General features: G+C 40.9%; 1 protein-coding gene across 3 annotated transcripts in view; it reads right to left on the bottom strand.

Annotated features, from left to right (window-relative positions):
• Window positions 1-877: 877 nt before the first annotated feature.
• Window positions 878-23,417, bottom strand: part of LRRC31 (leucine rich repeat containing 31) — a 30,834-nt gene continuing 8,294 nt past the window's right edge. The window contains exons 3-9 of one of the 3 annotated variants that reach the window (XM_004037988.3): window positions 22,353-22,520; window positions 18,519-18,686; window positions 18,146-18,313; window positions 16,630-16,797; window positions 13,437-13,604; window positions 9,820-9,987; window positions 878-2,020 (exon numbers count right to left, since the gene is read on the bottom strand). In XM_004037988.3, the coding sequence (XP_004038036.1) occupies window positions 1,689-2,020; window positions 9,820-9,987; window positions 13,437-13,604; window positions 16,630-16,797; window positions 18,146-18,313; window positions 18,519-18,686; window positions 22,353-22,520 (1,340 nt within the window). In that variant the 3' untranslated portion in view covers window positions 878-1,688. Of the gene's footprint in view, window positions 2,039-9,819; window positions 9,988-13,436; window positions 13,605-16,629; window positions 16,798-18,145; window positions 18,314-18,518; window positions 18,687-22,352; window positions 22,521-23,417 lie in introns of all 3 variants that reach the window. The other 2 variants (XM_063704351.1, XM_063704350.1) reach the window with 2 other exon arrangements.

Genomic DNA, 23,417 nt, shown 5'->3' on the forward strand with positions numbered 1-23,417 from the left:
AAAGAAATGTTTAGGTAGGTCCATGCACTACTCAGCCTCCCTCACTGCTGACCTCTTTTATAACTATAGCACAATAACAAAACCAGAAGATTGACATTGGTACAATCAACAGTGCACTCATTTGTGTGTGTGTGTTTGTGTAATCCTATGCAATTTTGTCACATATAGTTTTGTGCAGCCACCATCACAGTCAAGACATAGAATTGTTCCATTGCCACAAGTTTCCCTTGTGCTATTCCTCTGTAGCCATACCTACTGCCTACTCCTCTCCCAATGCCTAACTTGTTCTCCAGATCCATAATTGTGTCATTTTAGGAATGTCACATAAATGGAAACACACAGTTTGTAACTGGAATTGGCTTTTTTATTCAGCCTAATCCACCTGAAGTCTATCGAACTGGGGGCATGTATCAGTGGTTTGTTCCTTTCTGTTGCTGAGGAATATTCCATAGTCCTACAGTTTGTTTAACCTTTCACTCATTGTTTCCAGTTTTTTTGCTATTGTGAACAAAGCTGCTATGAACATTCATGCATAGGTTTTTGCATATGCATATATACTCATGGAATGCATGGGAATGCTCATGATATTCATGGTATTCTTTTATATCATGTAACCCAAAATATCCCCTTTACATCATTCAAAACCTCCTCATCCTGAAAACCTTTTAATTTGGAGTAGTGTTGATTTTACATTTGCATGTCTTTCAGGCAGTGATTGCAATACAATTATTAGTGTAGTAGAAGAAAGCAAAACATAATTTGACTAGAGCTTGTCAGAATAGAAATGTGTAGACAAACATCTCTGCCATGCAATGACTTTCATGCTCTAGCAAAAGAAAATCAAAAATTTCAAAAATAGTTTAGAGCAACACAAAACTGTCATTAACGAATTAAATTAGTTTTATGAAGCAAATTCCATTTCAAAGAATTGCCTGGAGGCAATATGTTAACAATCTTTTAAACAATAAAAGGTTTTAATTTATTCTAACAAGATGTGTTTTTCATACTGAGTTTTAGATTTTTAATCACTTTTTACTAAGATTTATATGTCAGTGACTACCATTACTGTTCATGGTTTATATCTGAGATAAAAGGCACCAGAATATAAAATAATAAACCATAGAAAGGTACACTTTCTGATAAAAACCTACATAGACTACATTAAGATACATATAGTAATAGTAATGATACATGAAACTATTAGACAGCTAGTGCCTTTCACATTAGAATTACACACACACATACATGCCCCTTTATATTTAGAACATTTAACTTGTAGGAAAAGAAGAGGCAAAACATTTCTGGGCAAGAGAAAAGCAGTTGCAGTACCAAAATCTAAATACTTTTGGCAAGGCTTCTAAACAGCAAATGAACTAATTATATATCCAAAACAAATCCATTGAAAAATGCCATTTTTGTTTCATAAGACAGAGAATAATGGCATGCTCATATTAGATATTATATATATATTTACATATATATGTGTATTATATATATGTATATTATATATATGTGTATATATGTATATTACATATATATGTAATATATATATATATTTACAAAGCTCTTGTAATATAAGTCCCATTAAACGGCCCAGAAGTTGAAATTCAGTTCATGACTCTGGAATTCGTTCATGTTCTTTTCCTTTGGAGAATGGTTTGTAGCTTAGTAGGACATGGGAAGTCAGTTTACTGAAACCCACCATGGTCAAAGTGAATGCTTCTTTTTTTATCTTGGTCAAAGCATTCTAGTTCTTCCTCCTGTGAAGCTGGGAGAATCCATCTTTTCATTCCTATCTCAGTGATCTGAGGAAGCTTGGTCACAGCATATAACAAGTGTCTAAACCATTGTCCACAATCTCGAAAATTTGATGGTCGAAGGCTAATATCCAGCTCGATTAGCTCTTTGAGGAACCGCACGTTTTGGCAGAACATGGTCCACCCTGCATCACAGATGCTGTCATTGTAGCTCAGGTCCAGCTTTTGCAGTTTGGCCAGATGACCCGTCTGTATGACCGATGCTGGAAAACAAAATCACTCTAAATGCTAACATGCAAGAATACTGTCTGCCATGGCTATTCCCATTTCCCATAACACTATCTCCAGGAATAGTAATGACAAGATTAGTAATTAGTAATGATTTGTTATTAGCAGCTTTATTCAGGACATCTGAAATCAGTAACAGATTTCCTCTCTGTACATCCCATCTACAGCTTTTTTAATTTCTTTTTCCAAATCCCAACCAAATAATTTTTTTTGTCAAGTTCCTGCTCTCTGTTCCACTGAAGTCCCAGCTCTTCCTACAGATTTTCTTTAATTAAATGTAAAGAGTGATGGCTCATTGGCTTTAACTAAGGACCATTTGTAAATAATCGTCTTGCTGCTTTAATTGTTCATTTTCATTCATTCAGTACTTCTTCATCCAGCAATTATTTAAATGAGCACTTTCCATATGCAGAACATACCTGGATAATTTCCAATTCACCTTAGAGACCCCAATACACGTGATAGTTTTCCTTTTGAATAGAACATATCAGTACTACCTACAATGGCACTTAAAAATGATGACTAATGTACAATCTGAGCTATTTGATCAGAAAATAAATAAGTTAATGATGAAATAAAGACTTCTGTAAGAGGAGGCAGGAGAGATAACCACAGAAAATGGGACATGCTTCCCTTTTCAACCAAACCCAGGAATGGATTGCAGAGATCAGGTGTGTTGTATAGAATCTCAGCGTTGCAAGGGATCTTGGAAGTCTCCTTATCCAACCTCCTAATCAATAATCAGAGAGAAATCCTTTTCACAGCCTCTCTACTCATGACCACCACAATTCTGGCTGAACTGTTCTTTCAAGTTTGCCCCAGCATTATGGAGCAGCTCCTAGCGGGAAGAAGCCCTCCTACAGGGCCCCAGTCTATCTTCTGGTGTCTTTCACCCAGTGCCCCCATCAGTCAGCTGTAACATTCAGCTCCTTCTTCCTCCTGGCAGCCCTGCAGTGTTGGACAACAGCCAGGTCTCCCTTAAACTTTATCCCTCTAGGACTGAACATGCCCTGGTCTTTCAGTCTTTCCTCACACGCATGGCTCTCAGATCAAGGAGGATGCTCCAACTCCATCACTTTCACTTGCCAACAGTTTGATTCCACAGTGAATTTGAGAGCTCAGCCACCCATGCACACAACAGCTGCACTCTGTCTCTAGGTGTTCATGTCAGTGTGTGTCTCCCTTCCTGTCTCGCAACATTAATCATAATATTCTCAAGACCTAACTGTTAAAGACAATGTGCATGCTTTTTCTCTTTTAAAAAATGTTGTATTATGAAAATTTTCAAACACAAAAAGTAGAGAGAATAGGAGAAAGTGGACCACCATGTACCCATCATTCAACTTCAACATTATCTTCATTACATCAATCTTGCCTCATCTAGTCCCCTTTCTTCTACTTTTTTGTTTTTTAAAAACACATTTTAGGCTGGGTGTGGTGGCTCACACCTGTAATACCAGCACTTTGGGAGGCTGAGGTGAGTGGATCACCAGGTCAGGAGTTCGAGACCAGCCTGGCCAAGATAGTGAAACCCCGTCTCTACTAAAAATACAAAAATGAGCTGGGCATGGTGGCGGGCACCTGTAATCCCAGCTACTCGGGAGGCTGAGGTAGGAGAATCGCTTGAACCCAGGAGGTGGAGGTTGCAGTGAACCAAGATCGTGCCACTGCACTCTAGCCTGGGTGACAGAGCAAGACTCCCTCTCAGAAAAAAATAAAATAAAATACATAAATAAATAAATTTATTTTTTGTTTGGATTTTATAACGTGAGCACCCTATTTTATTATATTTTATTATTTTAGATTTATTACATTTTTAAAAATCTAGGTAGGGGAAATGTAGGCCATGGGTATACTCTTTATAGTTTACTGTATGAAAAAATAAATGCCATTAATTATTTTTAAAATGTATATAAGCTAGTGATTAACAAATTTTTAATGTTTCTATTAGAAAAAATATAAAAGTGACAATTGCTAAAACCACATATAGTAATACTTGTTTTTTGTTGCTGTTGTTGTTTTTGTTTTTTTGAGATGGAGTCTGCTCTCTTGCCCAGGCTGGAGTGCAATGGTGCAATCTCAGCTCACTGCAACCTCCATCTCCCGGGTTCAAGTGATCCTCCTGCCTCAGCCTCTCGAGTAGCTGGGATTACAGGCACCTGCCACCATGCCCAGCTAATTTTTGTACTTTTAGTAGAGACAGGGTTTCACCATGTTGGCCAGGCTGGTCTCGAACTCCTGACCTCAGGTGATCCACCTGCCTTGTCCTCTCAAAGTGCTGGGATTACAGGCATGAGCCACCACAGGCCAGGGCCTGTAATACTTGTTTTTGAGTAAGAATTCAAAGAAGGAAAATATACCCTGATAAAATGTAAAAGTATAAATTTGACCTGAGAAAAAAACTGTCAGTAAAAATTAAGAAAAAATATACAATGGCTGAAAACATGGTGAATAAAATTTGATGCAGACAAAAATAAAAAAGACCGAATTGAAGAAGCAAATTTTAATTATAAACATTAAATAAATATATTTAATGGTGTCTAATTCAGAAAAATAAATAAATAAAAATCAAAAGCTTGTTTTTTAGAAGACTCACAACATCAATAAACCCCTTGCAGTAGTCAGAATTCTAAATAGCCACCTTAAGATTTCCATTGTATCCCCAGGACTGAATGTGGTAGATTTTGCCCCCAGAATTAGCTTAGGCTATATGGCACACCTGACTTTAAGAAAGGGAGATTATCCGTATGGAGTCAACCTAATCACATGAGCCCTTTAAAAGCAGAGAGAATTTCCTCCTACTGCTGGCAGAAGAGGAAGGAAGTCACAGAAGTCAGAGAGATTTAAAGTGTGAGAGGCACGGACAATCCACTCCTGTCTTGAAAATGAGGGGCCATGTATCAAGGAATGTGGCTGGCCTCTAGTAGCTGACAGCAGCCCCCAGCTGAGAGCTAGCAAGAAAACGGGACCCTCAGTCCTAAAGCTGCAAGGTCCTCGACTCTGTCAACAAGAATGAGCTTGAAAGTGGATTTATTCCTAGAGCCTTCAGATGAGAACTCAGCCAGGCTGACACCTTGATTTTAGTGTTGTAATACCCTACACAGAGAACCGACACAAGCTGTGTCAGACTTCTTACCTACAGAACTGTGAGCCGGGTGAGGGATGAGAAATTACTTAATGATGCATTAATCATTTGGGTGATGGTTACATCAGCACCCCAGACTTCACCACTACAATATACCCATGGAACAAAACTGCACTGGTGCCCCTCACATTTATATAAGCTTTTAAAAAGAACTGTGAACAAATACATGGATATTGTTTTAATCCACAAATTAACATGTTACACAGCAACAGAAAACTAATACCTTTGGTCAGACTAGCCAAGAATAAAGAGATAGAAACACAAATTATCAATATCAGGAATGAGACAGGTGGTATCACTATGGGCAGTAAAAGGATAACAAGGAAACAACTTTATTTCCATAAATTCAACAACCTAGATGAAATGGGCCAATTTCTTAAAAGACACTATCAGAACTTGCTTAAGAAGAAATAGACAACTGGAATAGTCCTAGCTCTATTTTTTTTCTATCTCTATTTTTTAAATTGAATTCGTAAGTTAAAATATCCCACAAAGAAAATTCCAAGTTTAGATGGCTTCAGTGGTGAATTCTGTGAAACAGTTGAGCAACAAATAATACCAATTTTACACAATCTTTCTGGAAAATAAAAGAGGAAGGAACACTTTCCAACTCATTGTATGAGGCTACCTATACCCTCATAACAAAGCCAGACAAAGACATTATAAGAAAACCAGTAGACTATTATCCCCTTGTGAACATAGGCACAAATATCCTCAACAGAATATTAGCAAATATCATCCAACGGTATATAAACAAGATAATACATAATGACCATGACCAGGCTGATTTAACATTAAAAAATCAGTTAATATTATTAATTATTATCATTCATTATTATTATGAATATTAATGAACTATAAAGTTTTTTTAAATGCTCATCTCAATAGATGCAGAAAAATACAATTTGACAAAATTCGTTATAAGAACTCTTAGCAAATTAGGATTCCTTAACCTGATAAAGGGTAGCTACAAAAAAACCTATAGCTAACATCATACTTAATGGTGAAAAATGGAATGCTTTCCCCCTTAGCTTAGGGGACTAAGACTGGAAGCAAGGCAAGAATGCTCTCATCTCATTCAACATCTATTGGAAATCTAGCCAGCTAAATAACCAAGAAAAAGAAAGAAAAGATACACAGAGATAAAGAAATAAATCTCTCTCTAGGCTGGGCACAGTGGCTCACGCCTGTAATCTCAGCACTTTGGGAGGCTGAGGCAGGCAGATCACAAGGTCAGGAGATCGAGACTATCCTGACCAACATGGTGAAACCCCATCTGTATTAAAAATACAAAAACTAGCTGGGAGTGGTGGCACATGCCTGTAGTCCCGGCTACTCAGCAGGCTGAGGCAGGAGAATCGCTTGAACCCAGGAGTCGGAAGTTGTGGTGAGCCGAGATCATGCCACTGCACTCCAGCCTGGTGACAGAACGAGACTCCATCTCAAAAAAAAAAAAAACAAAAAAACAAAAAAAAAACCTGTCTCTAATCATAGATGATATGATTATCTATATAGAAAATCCTACAGAATCTACCAAAAAATCCTACAGCTAACAGATGAGTTTAGCAAGTTTGCAGTAAAATGTCAATATACAAAAATCAATTATGTATCCACGTAACATTGGGAATCTAAAATTAAACAGTATCTTTTATAAGAGAACAAAAATTAAACACTCAGATATAAATTTAACAAAATATAAAAACTAGAAAACACCAGTGAAAGAAATCAAAGAGTACTTAAATATAGAGATAGACTGTGTTCATGGATTGGAATACTCAATATTGTTAAGATGTCATTTCTCCCTGAATTGATCTATAAATTCAATGTAATCCCAATAAAATTTCCAGATGGATTTTTAAAATAGATATTGACAATCTGATGCTAGCTTTAAATGGAAATGCTAAGTAACTAGAATAACCAAAACAATTTTGAAAAAGAACAAAGAATACTTATATTACTTCATTTCAAGACTTACTATAAAGTTTCAGCAATCAAGACAGCGTGATATAGGTAAAATAAGAGACACAGAGATCAATAGAACAGAACTGAGAGACCAGAAGTAGGCCATCACAAATATGGCCAATTGATTTTTCACAAAAATATAAAGGCAAATCAATGGAGAATGGATAGTCTTTTCAGTTAATGGCACTCAAATAATTGGACAGTAATATGCAAAAACATTAACCTCTACCCATACCTCATACCTTGTATAAAAATTAACTCAAAATAGGTAATAGGTCAAAATATAAAAGGCAAATACAAAGCTTTAAGACAAAAATATGGAAAAAATCTTTGAGAACTTAGATTTGCAAAACGCTCTAAGATGCAATACAAAAAAACTCTATTCATCAAATTAACAAATTGATAAATCTTTATCGAAACTGAAAGCTTTGATCTGCAAAAAAACACTATCAAAAAAGCCAGTGGGACAGACCCAGAGAAAATAATAGCAAATTATATTTCTGACAAAGGACTTACTTGTATTCAGAAAAATCTAAAAAACTCTCCAAACTCATCGATAAGAAAACAAACAATCCAATTTTTAAAATCAGGCAAAAGATTTAGAACAGACATTTCACCAAAGGAGCTAAGAAATGAAAATACACACATAAAAAGATGTTTGACATCATTGGTCATTAGGGAAATGCGAATTAAAATCACAATGTTTTGTCCCCATCTTCTAATTACAATCATTTTTGCTATAACACTTGTTTTGAAAACACAAGTTTATTTCAGTGAGATTGAAATGTCAGGAAACAATCTGAGCATAATGCAAATTTCTTGTTTGCATTATGCACACAATTTGTCCACAGGAAACACCAGGTGAACATATAAAACTGTCCCCAGCTGAATTGAGCTGCATATAGAAATAAATAGCCTGGGCACGGTGGCTCACGCCTGTAATCCCAGCACTTTGGGAAGCCTAGGTGGGTGGATCACCTGAGGTCAGGTGTTCGAGACCAGCCTGGCCAACAGGGCAAAACCCCATCTCTACCAAAAATACAAAAATTAGCCAGGCGTGGTGGCATGCCTCTAATCCCAGCTACTCAGGAGGCTGAGGCAGGAGAATCTGTTGAACATGGCAGGCAGAGGTTGCAGTGAGCCAAGATCATGCTACTTCATTCCAGCCTGGGTGACAGAGTGAAACTCTGTCTAAAAAAAAAAAAGAAAGAAAATGCAGACATGCACACACCTCATGAGGGCAACAACCCTCATCTCTCCACACACCCTCTTTCCACCAATGGAAGTGTGGACAGGCCACTTCTACAAACTTCAGGTCTTTCTCGGGAAAATGTAATATTTGCTCATTTCTTAACTATTTAATATGTAAAACTGTATTGCTATTTTTCATAGCTTCTGTTTTTTAAAATATGCCACTGATGAAGTGTTTGAGTGCGGTGCTTCCAACCGTAAGTCCTGTGGTTATTACTGAATAATTCTTGCATAACACATGATTTTTAGGCCCAGGTGCCGTGTCATAGCAAAACTGACTAATATATACACTGAGAACACAGATACAACTACCTGGAGTGACTGTTCTGGCCCTTCATTGGGAGGCGCACTCATTGCTTTGGAATTCCGGCTGAATAGTGATTGGAGTGTGGGGACAAGGCTAGATGGGAGCCAGAGAGAGTACTCTCTGATTCATTGTTTTATAATGGGAAAGTGGAAACATAGAATGAGTTTTTTATTTTGTTTTGTTTTGTTTTTTGAGAAGGAGTTTTGCTCCTGCTGCCCAGGCTGGAGTGCAATGGCGGGATCTCAGCTCACTGCAACCTCGGCCGCCCAGGTTCAAGCGATTCTCCTGCCTCAGCCTCCCGAGTAGCTGGGATTACAGGCATGTGCCACCATGTCCTGCTAATTTTGTATTTTTAGTAGAGATGGGGTTTCTCCATGTTGGTCAGGCTGGTCTTGAACTCCTGACCTCAAGTGATCCGCCAGCCTCGGCCTCCCAAAGTGTTGGGATTACAGGCGTGAGCCACCGTGCCCAGACACATAGAATGATTTTAGGGAATATTTGGGTAGCCTCAATCCCACAGTGCAAAAGTTATTCCTTATTCAATTATCTTTCCATCTTTCTAGACTGACATGGAAAAAGGGTCAGATTGTTACTACAGTATGCCTTTAACCCTCTCATCTTTTTCTAATAGAGAGGAGCCTCTAATCAAAGCCATCAGCAGTCTAGTATCTGTGAGAAGTGACACCTGTATTTCAGTTACAGTGATAATCAGTTTCCTGTTTAAATAAAAGCATTTAAATTAAAGAGGCAATTTAAAGGAAAAGTTAAGCAATAGTGCTGGAACCATGTGGATGGGTGAGATGTAGATGACTGAAGTGGGAACACTCACGGACCGCGGAGGTGTGGAACAGAGCTGTTTGCCTTTCAGGAACCTCCCCACCTATCTATATCCATATCCTTTTAGGAAACGCCTTCCACTGTCATGTGGTTTTAGAATTGCCTTCCCTCATTTTAATTAGACCTCTCGGCAGATGTTGGGGAGAAGGGAATCTGCACAGAGGGCTTCACCCCAGGTCTGGTACCTCCCCCACCTCCCCACCTGGTGCTTTGCAGGGGCCGCACCCACTGCTCTGTTTGCCAAGACCGCTTGGGAACAAGTAGATACACACCCAGGAGAGCCACGTCCTCTGTCACCAGGGAACAGCTGCTCAGCCTCAGCACTTGAAGAGACATGGAAAGCTTTAGTGTTTCCAGAAGCAGCTTCAAGTTGCCACCAACACACTTGTTCCAAGAAAGGTTGAATACTTCCAGAGCAGAGAGGTGAATAGAGGCTTCAGCTAAAAGTGATAACGATATGAACAGCAGTAATTTAGGATTTCTTACAGATCATAGGCTTTGGATTTGAGGAAACTGGTCTAGGACAACACATGAATATAACTGGGGTTGAGAAAGTTGTAGAGACCATTTTCTTCTGCCTTAAATTTATGGCCTCAATTTATGTTGTCTGTTTTTTGTTTTTTGTTTTGAGACAGAGCCTTGCTCTGTCACCAGGCTGGAGTGCAGTGGCGCGATCTTGGCTCACTGCAACCTCCGCCTCCCGGGTTCAAGTGATTCCCCTGCCTCAGCCTCTCGAGCAGCTGGGGCTACATGTGCGTGCCACCACACCCAGCTAATTATTTTTGTATTTTAGTAGAGACGCTGTTTCACCATGTTGGCCAGGATGGTCTCGATCTCCTGACTCGGGATCCGCCAGCCTTGGCCTCCCGAAGTACTGGGATTACAGGCGTGAACCACCGCGCCCAGCCTGTTGTCTGTTTTTATTTGGGGAAATATTGGAAACTTTAGCAATGCAAAACTTGATAAATTGGAATTCACTGTCCAACTGGGGGTTCTTTCCTTCACTTCACATGTAGGAAGGAGAAAGAGGCAAAGTGCTTGGACAGCTAGTCAAGATTTCCAGAATGTGTCCTGGTTGGTACATATTTCACTGCACAGTCACTGCTGAGATTCAGATGGGGGCAAGCCTCCCTCAGAGTCTGAAATACCAAAACTTATTTGTATTTACTTCAAGCAATTACTGCAGGCAAGGAAAGTAACTAATGTATTTTGGAAAGATTTTTAAAGAAAAGTAAAAGATTTTCTGCTTAATTCTCAGTTGCCCCCAATGTTAAAATTAACCAGAATATCTTATTCCCAAGTTAATTGCACTTTAATCTATTCTGCCTTCCTTCTAGAAAATAATGTGTTCAAGGGGAAAATATATATTCTTTTATAATATCTAGTAAGAAAATCCTTACAGAGATCTACATTAAGGAGAAATGGAACTTTTTCTTCTAAAAGTGATGTAGGGAAATATATATTTGCTTCATTTACTTAATTCAAATTGAATGGTAGATTTATGTCAGATGATATAATTTAGTGTGATACCTAGTTGATCATGATTCATTGATTGTGCAGCTAGAATTAGAAACAGCTGTGCCTTCTAATGGCTGCAATTCCTTTAAAAAAAAAATATTTTCCCAGAATGGGCAACATGGTAAAACTCCATCTCTACCAAAAATACAAAAATTGGCCAGGTGTGGTGGCATGTTCCTATAGACCCAGAAGCTACTGAGGAGGCTGAGATGGCATGATCACTTGATCCCAGGAGGTCAAGGCTACAGTGAGCCATGATAGTGCCACTGCACTCCAGCCCGGGCAGCAGAGCAAGACCCTCCCAAAGTACTGGGATTACAGGTGTGAGCCACTGTGCCTGACCCAAGTCCACGGTTCTCTACTGGGGGTTAGTCATCTAGCTACCCTCGGCTCAGCATACACCAAAATTCCATCCTCACAAAAGAAAAGCTCATGTTCAGCATAAACCATGTTGTCTGTGCAAACAGGTTAGGCACAGTAAACCACCCTTCTCAGTTAGGAAATGGTATGAACACCCCCAGATTCCAAGTTCTGGGATATTAGCTAAGGGCCAGCCTTACTGGTTGATAGCAGGCCTTTACAGGGATAGCAGCATCAGGCCTGCTACGTTAACTCTTTTTTGCCCCCATACATGTGATTGGAGTTGCTGGATTTGGGTGCTTCCTGGATAATGCTAAAAACAGAGTCCTTCTCTCCAACCCTCTCACCAGTGTTTTTTATCAGTTGGCACTTCCTTAAAAATGAATTGTACTGTCCACCAGACAAGGGCTATTATTAATGAAATAAATGCATTAAATTCATAAAAATGAGTAATTATTATTATACATTAATAAAAATAAATGCATATTATTTACCCCCAAATTTGAAGAACTCTATATTTAGGGCATTCTTGCCCTCCTTTTCGGCCTGAGTATTTGGCTCAGCCTGAGTATTTTGCTCAGCTCGAGTATTTTGCTCAGCTCGCATAGACTTGGTCCTCACCATGTCCTGCTCCCAGCACTCCCTCAGCATCATTCATCCCATTGTCCACATGTCTGGATGGGGAAAAGTCCCAGGATATGTAGCCTTCAGCCCTGCTGTTCTAGGGCCCATGGACCCACCAGACAAGTCTAGGTACGCTTGAAGGGGTGCCTGTGAGCTCCCTAAAACTGATTACAGTTATTCTGTGGGGAAGAGTATGGTACATTTTCTGTATCCAAAACATCTGGAATTAGACTTCCTGAAATCAAATCCTGCCTCTGGCTCTTATGACCTTGGGTTACCTCATGTACTTAACATCTCTGTGCTTCAGTTTCCTTGTCTGCAAAATATAAAATGGAACAATGGCACATGCCTTATACAGTTATAAGAGTTAAATTGGTGAATGCATGTAAAGTTCTTGGAAACGGGCCTGGCACATAGGATATGCTCAATAAATGTCAGTTGTTAAGTTCTGCCCACTTGGTGACAAGTACAGTGTCAGCAAGTAAGAGGAGATATTTTGAAACAAAGAGACTTGGTAGCACTTTTCCAAATCGATCACCCAGGGAAACAGTAGTTTGTGCACACAGTGCTGGGGTCCCCAACACCACCTCCCTTTACTTGCTGACACTAAACTTGTCACCAAATGGGCAGAACTTTCAGATTCAGTAGGTTCCTGATGTAGGCTGGGGTATATCTGTGACCTTAAGGCATACCCAGATTCCTGAGACAGCACATAAATCCTGTTGGGAGTGATTGCTTGGCAGTTACCTAGGCTCACACTCTAGTAAATGGCTCACTTTCCCATCAGATCCACAGCAATCCCAACTCATATTGACACCTCCACAAAATTACAAGTTACCATGGATGTGGTCATCCCAGGTTGGTTATACACACGTTAAATTTTAAATGTTAAATCTGCACATACCATGGCCAGGCACGGTGGCTCACACCTATAACCCCAGCACTTTGGGAGGCCCAGGAGGGTGGATCACTTGAAGTCAGGAGTTTGAGACCAGGCTCGACAACATGGTGAAACCCTGTCTCTACTAAAAATACAAAAATTAGTCAGATGTGATGACGTGCACCTGTGATCCCAGCTACTCAGGAGGCAGGAGAATCACTTAAACCTGGGAAGCAGAGGTTGCAGTGAGCCAAGGTCACGCCACTGCACTCCAGTCTGGGTGACAATCTGTCTCAAAATACAAACAACAACAACAAAAAACCCTGCACATACTAGAATCATTTTTATGGACTTTCAGAACGTCACTTTTAAGAAGGCGTATGTCCTGAAAAGAAGACAAATTAGTACTTCGCAAACTGGCTGAGCCTTGGAATGAAATGCAGGGAAAAAGAAGTCTCCCTCGCACATTATTGCATGGTTCCTGCAGGGATCTGGGAAATCTCTTACCAAGAGCTGTAAAAGTCTCACTCTCCAAAGCACAGTTGTTGATAACTAATGACTTCAATGCTGGTAAAAATCGGAGCCTGCTGAGTAAGTTTTCAGAAGAACTGCCCATCTTTTTGTTGGCTGATAAATCCAATTCTTGAAGATTTGAAAGTAAAGGAATGACCTGGGCTGTTAAAAATATCAACAGTGACATGTTTTAGGCACCATCTCACAGGGAGTCTTCTGGGTGTTTGGTTCCCACAATCTGTTTAATCTGTCAGTCAATACAGCTCTCCCCACCCCGGACCTCCCTCCCTTATACACCCCAAACCAGCCTCTTCCCAGCATGCTGCTTGGGCTTTCTTACTTCCAAGCCCCTTTTCAGGCTAGAAGAGCAAAGGCTGTGGAGACAGAGAACTAGATCTTGGATCTGCTACTAAAGAACTGTGTGATTTTGGACAAGTTAATTAACGTCTCTGAACCTTAGCCTTCTCAACTCTAATACTCTTAGCCCTCTCGGCAGGGCACAGTGGCTCACTGCCTGTAATCCCAGCACTTTGGGAGGCTGAGGCGGGTGGATCACGAGGTCAGGAGATCGAGACCATCCTGGCTAACACGGTGAAACTCCGTCTCTACTAAAAAAAAAAAAAAAAAAAAAATTAGCCGGGCGTGGTGGTAGGCGCCTGTAGTCCCAGCTACTCGGGAGGCTGAGGCAGGAGAATGGCGTGAACCCGGGAGGCGGAGCTTGTAGTGAGCCGAGATTGCGCCACTGCACTCCAGCCCGGGCGACAGAGTGAGACTCCGTCTCAAAAAAAAAAAAAAAAAAAAAAAAAAACTCTTAGCCTTCTCTATTTCATGTGGTCATTGGGAAGGTAAAATGACTTGGTAAAGGTAAAGTGCTTGGTATAGTGCCTGGCACATACTAACTGCTCAATTAATGTTTGAAATTATAATTCTTTTCTCAGAATGTAAGTACCAGTAAGGCAATGAAAACAAGCCATCAGAACAGACACCTATTGGTAACGGCACTGGGTCCTGAGGGGCCCAGCTAGGAATTACCCTCGTTCGCTATCTTTTGGCTACTTTTCTGGCCTTTGCCCCAACTATTACCAAGGCAGAAAATGCAGTATGCTGGATCTCTACAAAGCTGGCTTACCTCCTTGAAGCCTTCCAGGGTCACCCACACCAAAGTAACCCCTTGGTCATTATCACATCACCATATTTTATTTTCACAGCACCCAGCATTATGTGATATTTTCTTGTTGATATACTTGTTTTCTGTCTTCCCTCACTAAAGGCAAGCTCTGTGTTATAGGAACTATCTCACTCCCAGAATGGGAATCAGTACCTGAAACATCAGAGGTACAAATGTTTGTGGGAGGAGGGAGAGAGGTCAGGGGAAAGAAAGGGGAAAGGCAGGGAAGGCAGATAGATGGGCACTTGTAAAGTCAACAGGTGTAACTATTTCTCCCTCTTCCAACCCCCTCAGCACTTTGTATTTCGCCATGTAGTTTGGGTATGCATCGGTTTACTCCTGCCCTTGCCATACCGAAGCTCCCTGAGAGTTGGGATTTTCTGTAGCCCCTGGCACGGTGCCCCACACCATTAGAGGATTCATCAGTAGTTATTGCTTAAAGGATCTATAATTCCATTTCTTTGGAGCAATTTACAATGATCGGATAAAAGAATGTTCAATTATTTAACAGCGTAAAGTATAAAGCAGGATGTATTTTCATTTCCATCTTTTCAGAATTAAGCAGAAGGAAAGCAATGCAATTCATTACAGTTATCAAGTAATTATTAGTTTTCCAGGGCCATTCACCCATGTCAGTGGCTGTGAACCTAGGTAAGGAAAGCTTAGTCCTCCGTTATACTAGTGGGAACAATTGAGGTTCTCCAGCACTGAGGAGCAAAATGAGATGTGGTATTCATGTTATTTAGTTGTACCAAGGGAATCTGGTGGGCTAATAACTCTGAATGTCTTCCTAGGTATGACGCTCAGGCTATGATAAGTAAAGGGGATGGTAGGAACATAATGCTCCACGCAAAGCTCAAAAAGGGATTATTTTGTCATTTTAAAATCTTCATGAAAGTCTTGAATTCTTCCCATTTTCCCAAATTGAGAGATAAGAGTCCGAAAGATAATTTAGCAGGTTTAAAAAGATAGATGTATTAGACCTAGAAACATATTTTATGGTCTTCCTCCCCAAATTGTACTATAAACAACCAGAAACTTACTTTTATTCTCATTGTACACTCATTCATTCATTCATTCACATATTCAACATGCATTTACTTGGTGCCAACCACGTGCAGGTGCCTGTGCTTGAGCAGTGGGGAGATGCCAAACGAGACACCTCTAGCCTGGAATTGCCCATGACCTGGGGAGAGAGAGCATGGGCAAAGGGCCCAAGGCCAGAGCATGCCTGGCGTGTCTGAGAATCAGCAAAGGCAGTGGCCAGGGTGGAGTCTGTGAGGAGGAGGGGGAGTGAATGAAGTCAGAGTGTTAGAGGACAGGGAGACCATTTGGGCTCTTGCAATAATCTAAGCATGAGATAACCGTGGCCTGGACCAGGGTAGTGGAGGTCTAGATGGTGAGTCATGGTCAGATGCTGGATGTACATTGAAGGCTTATTGTGGCCACAGATGGGATAAAACCCTTCATCTCAAGGCTACGCTTGCTCTGTTATGGGAAATTGCATTTATATATTACATGTTGTAATTACAGAACTATGTTTGCAGTAGGAAAATAAGTGTAGTTGCCCAAAGCAGTAACGTACAGCCATCACGCGCCACCCTGCTGACTCTTTTTCTGTAACTTCATTTGTATCTGAGTGGCTTCACTTCACTTGCTATTCAGAAAGCCTCGATACCCTTTGTGTTGACGTTTGGTTACAGGTATGTAACCTGTTTGTAATCAACTTTGTGACACTAAGAGATTTATTTCTAAACAGCAACATAAATTCAAAATTTTCCCTAAGTGCCAAATCTATCATTTGCAGACATGTATGGGTGGAACTGAGATTCACTAACATTTACTGGGTGTTTAATACATGCCAAGTACTACGCTGGGGCACTCACAGAACTTTTACGAATTGATCTTTCCAATAACTTCAAAAGAAATAAATTTAAGTGTACATATTAAAATTTCCAAGTTTCCAAATATAAGCCAAGATTCCAAAAGTCTTTCCTTTACTCTGCAATATATACTTACTCAGTGACATCACGTCATCTGCTGTTAGTGAGCACTGGTGAAGATCTAGGACTTGCAGATGCTTTAGCATGACCAACTGAGCCGGCGAGTCTTCAAAACCTCCACCGAGATCCTTATTGCAGGAAAGATCTAATTTCCTCAGCTCACCCAAATACCTAAAAGCAGCATCTACAAAGAAAGTCAGAATCCCATTCTGGTAGCTGGACACAGTGGTGTACCTATAGTCCCAGCTGCTAGGGAGACCAAGGCAGGAGGATTGCTTGAGCCCCGGAGTTTGAGTCCAGCTTGGGCAGCATAGTGAGATCCATCTCTTAAAAAAAGAAAAACCGGGCTGGGCATGATGACTCCCATCTGTAATCCCAGGACTTTGGGAGGCTGAGAGGGTGGATCACAGGGTGAGGAGTTCAAGACCAGCCTGGCCAAGATGGTGAAACCCCATCTCTGCTACCATTCTGACATATTGCAAGGTGGTAAGAAGGTGTGGAACAGGGGTGTGGCCATGGTGCAGTAAGGGAGGCTGAGGGAACACACTGTGTTCACAAAAGACAAAAGGAGGAATAAGTGTAGACTTCCTACCATCTGGCCCTCTGTGAACCCAACCATGATTTCACACACACGCTTCCTAAGATCTGCATACATTGCCAAGGGTTTTGACATGAATCCTGCAACTACACTTGAGCATCCTCTCCTATTACACTTGAGCATTGGAGTTTACATAGATTTTTAGACTTATTTAAGCTGCCAGTGAATATTACAGGTTCTGTAAGTTGAAGGGAAACACAATATCATTTCCTATTCTCCATTAATATGGATACTATATACAGAGGAGTAAGTTTTAACTGTGGACGCCATCGAAGCCGTTCTTCTTATCAGTACCTATTCCTTCCTACTACTGAGCATAAAATAATGTTGACACTTTCAAAAGAGAAAACCTAGTAGTTCTAGCAGCAAAGAAACTTTATTTTTCCCAGTGTTTATCTTAACCTAAAATATACTGGCCTTTTCAGAGTCAGTCACATTAAAGGCTTATTTTTATAATCATGAAAGTGTATGTTCTCTATAAAATATTTAGAAAATAAATAAAATATAAAATATGTATATATTTTTGAGATGGAGTCTCTTCTGTCACCCACATCGGCTCACTGCAACCTCACCTCCTGAGTTCAAGCAATTTCTCCTGCCTCAGCCTCCCAAGTAGCTGGGATTACAGGCGCACGTGCCACCACGCCCAACTAATTTTTGTATTTTTAGTAGAGGTGGGGTTTCACCATGTTGGCCAGGCTGGTCTCAAACTCCTGATCTCAAGTGATCCGCCTGCCTCAGCCTCCCAAAGTGCTGGGATTGCAGATGTAAGCCACTGTGCCCAGCCTAAAGGAGATTTCAATTACCCATAATCTTATTCCCCAGCACAACCACTGTTTACATTTTGCTATATTTCCTAGTAACTTTTCAATATATATATGTATATCATATATAATTATACATGTAATCTTAAATCCAGCCATTGTTAACTCACCCAATATTTTGACACTCTTTTGTGATAATCCACATGAATGTAACTTCAGTACTTTCAGATTTGAGGTGCTTTTTAATCCCTGAGCAATACTGTTCAGACTGCCAACAATGTCTCTGTTAATGGAAAGATCAAGTACTTCGAGACTTTGCAGCATAGGTAGCAGTTGACCTAGAAGGAAAGAAATCCAAATAAGAAGGGTAGGTAGGAGGGGAGTGGAGTTTTATGTCACCTGGGGATATAGTGACGTAAAACTCCACTCCCCTCCTACATACCCTTCTTTAAATTCAGAATAAGACAAAACACAGCAAACTTAGATTCCCAAGCTATCCAGTGGGCATCTTCACTTTTTTTTTTCTCTTCAAATTCCACTTACCCAGAAATGTCCCATCTTCTGACGTGAGGGAGCAATCCACAAGCTCAATCATTTGTATCTTGCTCCCTTTTTGGAACTTCTGAAGGATCAGAGGCAAATTTCCTCCCACTTTACTGTTCCAAGACAAATTTAGCTCTTCAAGTTCAGGAATCATCTCAAGTGCTTCTCCTGTTAACAAATGGCCCGAAAATTCTGTTGGTCACTAGTCAGAAAAGCAGGGAATTCATTTCAGAATCAGCACAACCATGATTAATGGAGTGTGGAAACTGGGCCAGGTACTGTCCTGTTTGGCACCGAGGAACAGAGAGAAGGAAAGAACCCAATTCCTTCATAGCAGGGCATACTTCTCTAGATTTACAGGCACAGTCATTCTAATCCCTCCAAAATTCTGAAGCCATGCGTATGAGCTAAACAATTGTTGTTGTAGAAAAATCCACCTATCGGTAGGGTGGTTTTAGGAAGCTGCTTTTGTGGTGGTTCATCTGCTTTCCCTTAGCCCCTCTCTCTGGGATCAGCATTTCTGAGAAGTTTGACCAGGGATAGAAGTGAGGCAAAGCAGATAACTGGCCACCACAAAGGTAAAGCTCTCTCCAATGTCAAGAATATCACATGCCTATATATATATATATATATACACACACACACATATGTATATATATACATATATACACACACATATACATATACATATATATATATATATGAGGAATATCACATGCAACCTGAACTGACCACTACAGAGAGAAACTAATAATAGACTATCAGGCACTAGAAGCTTATAACAGCCGTGCTGCCTTAAGGAGTAAAGAAGGGTGCAGCGACACAGGGATGAAAACTAACATTTCTGAAACCATTACACACAGGAAAGCTCCCAGGGCTGCAGAGTGGAGGCTGGGAGAGAATAGGAGAAGTGACCAGACAGATCTGTCCTTAGGAATGATTTTCACTGCCTTGCGGGTAGACACATACATGGAAAATGTACTTTCTCAATGTGCAGACAATTAAGCATTCTGGCAAGTCCCCTGTATCTAGAACCCTCTTTACTACCTGTCCCTGGGTTTGCACTTCTACCATTGTTTATTCATTCCATGGATTAAGGTTTTAGAAGTCCAGGAACCCCATGCTAAAAATGCATATTCCCCAGGAGTTATAGCATCTTAAGCCAGCAATGAACAGGCATCATTTTTTGTGCTATTACCAGTCAATTGGGGGTGACTTTCTATAGCCCTGAGGTGTTCCCCAGGATCAGGGAGAATAAGCTCATGATTGATTAGTTATGTCTGCAGTGGTCATGGTACTGAAGTGCCATGCATTTGCCACTCGGTACTAAACTATTATAATGGGTGTAACAATTTTGAAATGCCTTCTGATTTATGTTCTCTTATCAAAAAACAATTTATTTTCCCTATACCCCATCTGCATTAAGGCTGAGTGAAGAAGATAGAGTATGGGTGATAGGTAAGCCCCTCCTGATGGGAGAGGATGCAGAAGTCCTTCCAGAGAAGAAATAACTCTGGGAGAGGGAAAAGGGTGCAAACATCAGAACAACAACAGTGCAGACTCCCTCCTCAACCAGGTAAGTTTGGAACAGGTCCCAGGGCAGAAATTTCATTTTCTTGTTTTCTAAGGATGGAGGATCAGGAAAAAGATCAGGTTAATCACAGAAAATAAGAAAGTTGTCTTTTCACACCTGAGTAATGGTATGTTAAAATTGTGAATCTGCTACATGATAACCAGCTGCTTAATGTGGGGCTAAACTCATCATGTAAACCCACAGAAAGGTGGTTTTAGATGACAGAATGGAGTAAGAAGGACTATCAGTTATTGAGCACCTATTATGCACCAGGCATGCAGTAGGCACTTTACAGAAATTGTTTAATCCTTGCAACAATTTTTTGAGAGGGAGGTTATCCCTATTTCAGATATAAGAAAACCGAGGCTCAGAAATTTAAATTATTTGTTCATGTTCACAAAGCTAGTTAAAAGTGGCACTAGAGGCTGGGCATGGTGGCTCACGCCTGTAATCCTAGCACTTTGGGAGGCCAAGGCGGGCAGATCACTTGAAGTCAGGAGTTCAAAACCAGCCTGGCCAGCAAGGTGAAACCCTGTCTCTACTAAAAATACAAAAAAATTAGCCGGGCATGGTGGTACATGCCTGTAATCCCAGCTACTTGGGAGGCTGAGGCAGGAGAATCACTTGAACCCAGGAGGCGGAGGTTTCAGTGAGCCAAGATTGCACCACTGCACTCCAGCCTGGGTGACAAGAATGAAACGCCATCTCAAAAAAAAAAGGGGGTGGGGGATGGGCACTAGGATTTGAAGTAGGATCTACTAAAAATAAAAAAAATACAAAATAATTACAAAAATTAGCCAGGCGGTGGTGCATGCCTAAAATACAAAAAAATACAAAAAATTAGCCAGGCATGGTGGTGTGCTCCTGTAATCCCAGCTACTTGGGAGGCTAAGGCAGGAGAATCACTTGAACCCGGGAGGCAGAGGTTTCAGTGAGCCAAGATTGCACCACTGCACTCCAGCCTGGGTGACAAGAATGAAACACCATCTCAAAAAAAAAAGTCCGGGGGGGCGGGTGGGCACTAGGATTTGAAGTAGGATCTGGCTAACCTGAGATGTGTAATGTTTCTCCTCAGCCACAGGAGGCATGGGCCGGGGGACGTCAGCTGCCCCCATTTCCAGGGAGAGACTGACAAGCAGAGATATTTGGCATAAAATGTGTTGTTTTTACAGAAATCTTTAAATAGCTGTAAAGGATTAAAATAAGTCATGAAAATAAGAAACTTTACATCAAAAGAAGAATAAAAAGTATCAAAGACATCTAATAAACCAGCAAGCATTTTAGTACAGCAGTTGGATAAGTAGAATGACTGTGTACAAATTTAATCCTATGAAACTAACTTAATGGAGGTTCTAGTTCTAGTTAAACTATTAACTTAAAAATCTTGTTTTGTTTAATGTTTCAAAATGTGGGTGGGAAAATAGAAGAGAGAAGTATTCTTTTGGAATTGTAAAAGAACTTAATTCTTGTCTACTCTAACTCCTCTATTTTACACATGAAGTAACAGACCCAGTGTGAGCATGTTTTACAGTAACCTCCATTTAAACTACATGAGGCTGGACACGGTGGCTCACGCCTATAATCTCAACACTTTGGGAGGCCGAGGTGAGTGGATTTCCTGAGGTCAGGCGTTCGAGACCAGCCTGGCCAACATGGTGAAACCCCCATCTCTACTAAAAATACAAAAATTAGCCAGGTGTGATGGTTCACACCTGTAATCCCAGCTACTTGGAAGGCTGAGGCAGGAGAATTGCTTGAACCTGGGAGGCAGAGGTTGCAGTGAGCCGAGACTGCACCACTGCACTCCAGCCTGGGCAACAGAGTGAGCCTCCATCTCAAAAAAATAAAAATAAAAATAAATAAATAAATAAACTCCATGAAAGCAGGGACCTGGTCAGCCTTGTTCTTTTTTTTTTTTTTTCTTTTCTTTTCTTTTTTTTTGTTTGGAGATGGAGTCTCACTCTGTCACCTAAGCTGGTGTGCAATGGCACGATCTCGGCTCACTGCAACTTCCGCCTCCCAGGTTCAAGCGATCCTCCTGCCTCAGCTTCCTGAGTAGCTGGGATTACAGGCACCCACCACCACACCCGGCTAACTTTTTGTATTTTAGTAGAGACAGGGTTTCACCGTGTTGCCCAGGCTGTTCTCGAACTCCTGAGCTCAGGCAATCCGCCGGCCTCAGCCTCCCAAAGTGTTAGGATTACAGGTGTGAGCCACAGCGCGCGGCCGAATCCATCTTTTAAGAAATGCATTCATCATACCCAGTGCTTGAACATCGTCAGTGGTAAGTCTGCAGCTACCCAGCCTCAAGATTTTTAACTTGCTGACCAGATGCATTTGCTGAGTGATGGAATGGAGGGTTCCACCTACAAAACCATTCCAGGAGATATCCAGTTCTTCCAAGTCTGGGAGAAAAGGCAGCAAGGCAACTAGAAGTGAACAGAAGAAAATACAGATATGTGTATGTGACTTGTGATTTGTAGTAAATAAAATGCAATGCTTACACACAGGATATAGTTTTATACTGTAAGAGAATAAACAGTGGTGGGCACGCTGACTTTTGGCAAAGCAGGGAGCCCTTAACTGTACAATTTGAGAAATTGTGATGTTTACATTTTCTATTTCTTGGGATGTTTTCTATTTCTGCCAAATAACTGCAGTCTGAAAATGCAGGAGTGTGTCTGTAAGATTTCATACAGCCTCTTTTCCTAAACTCAGCTGAAGTCTTCAAAACTTGAGGAAGGATCAATTAACTTGTTTTTCTTTTCCTTTTTTTTTTTTTTTTTTTTCAGACGGAGTCTCGATCTGTCGCCAGGCTGGAGTGCAGTGGCACGATCTTGGCTCACTGCAACCTCCGCCTCCCAGGTTCAAGTAATTCTCTGCCTCAGCCTCCCGAGTGGCTGGGATTACAGGCACCTGCCACCATGCCTGGCTAATTTTTGTATTTTTAGTAGAGACGGGGTTTCACCATCTTGGCCGGGCTGGTCTTGAACTCCTAACCCCGTGATTCACCCGCCTCGGCCTCCCAAAGTGCTGGGATTACAGGCGTGAGCCACTGCGCCTGGCCTTTTTCTTTAAAAAAAAAAAAAAAAAAACCTACTCGGGAGGCTGAGGCAGAAGAATGGCGTGAACCCAGGAGGCGGAGCTTGCAGTGAGCTGAGATGCGTCACTGCACTCCAGCCTGGGTGACAGAGCGAGACTCCGTCTCAAAAAAAAAAAAAAGCGATGCTGTTTCTGCAATTGTCTGGGACCACTCAGCAGACTTGGGGTTACTAGGTGGGTAGCTGAGTATGTTTTATCTGCTTATCTCAATGGAAAGGCCCTAT

Source organism: Gorilla gorilla, chromosome 2 (assembly GCF_029281585.2).
Source record: "Gorilla gorilla gorilla isolate KB3781 chromosome 2, NHGRI_mGorGor1-v2.1_pri, whole genome shotgun sequence".
NCBI classification, from domain to species: domain Eukaryota; kingdom Metazoa; phylum Chordata; class Mammalia; order Primates; family Hominidae; genus Gorilla; species Gorilla gorilla.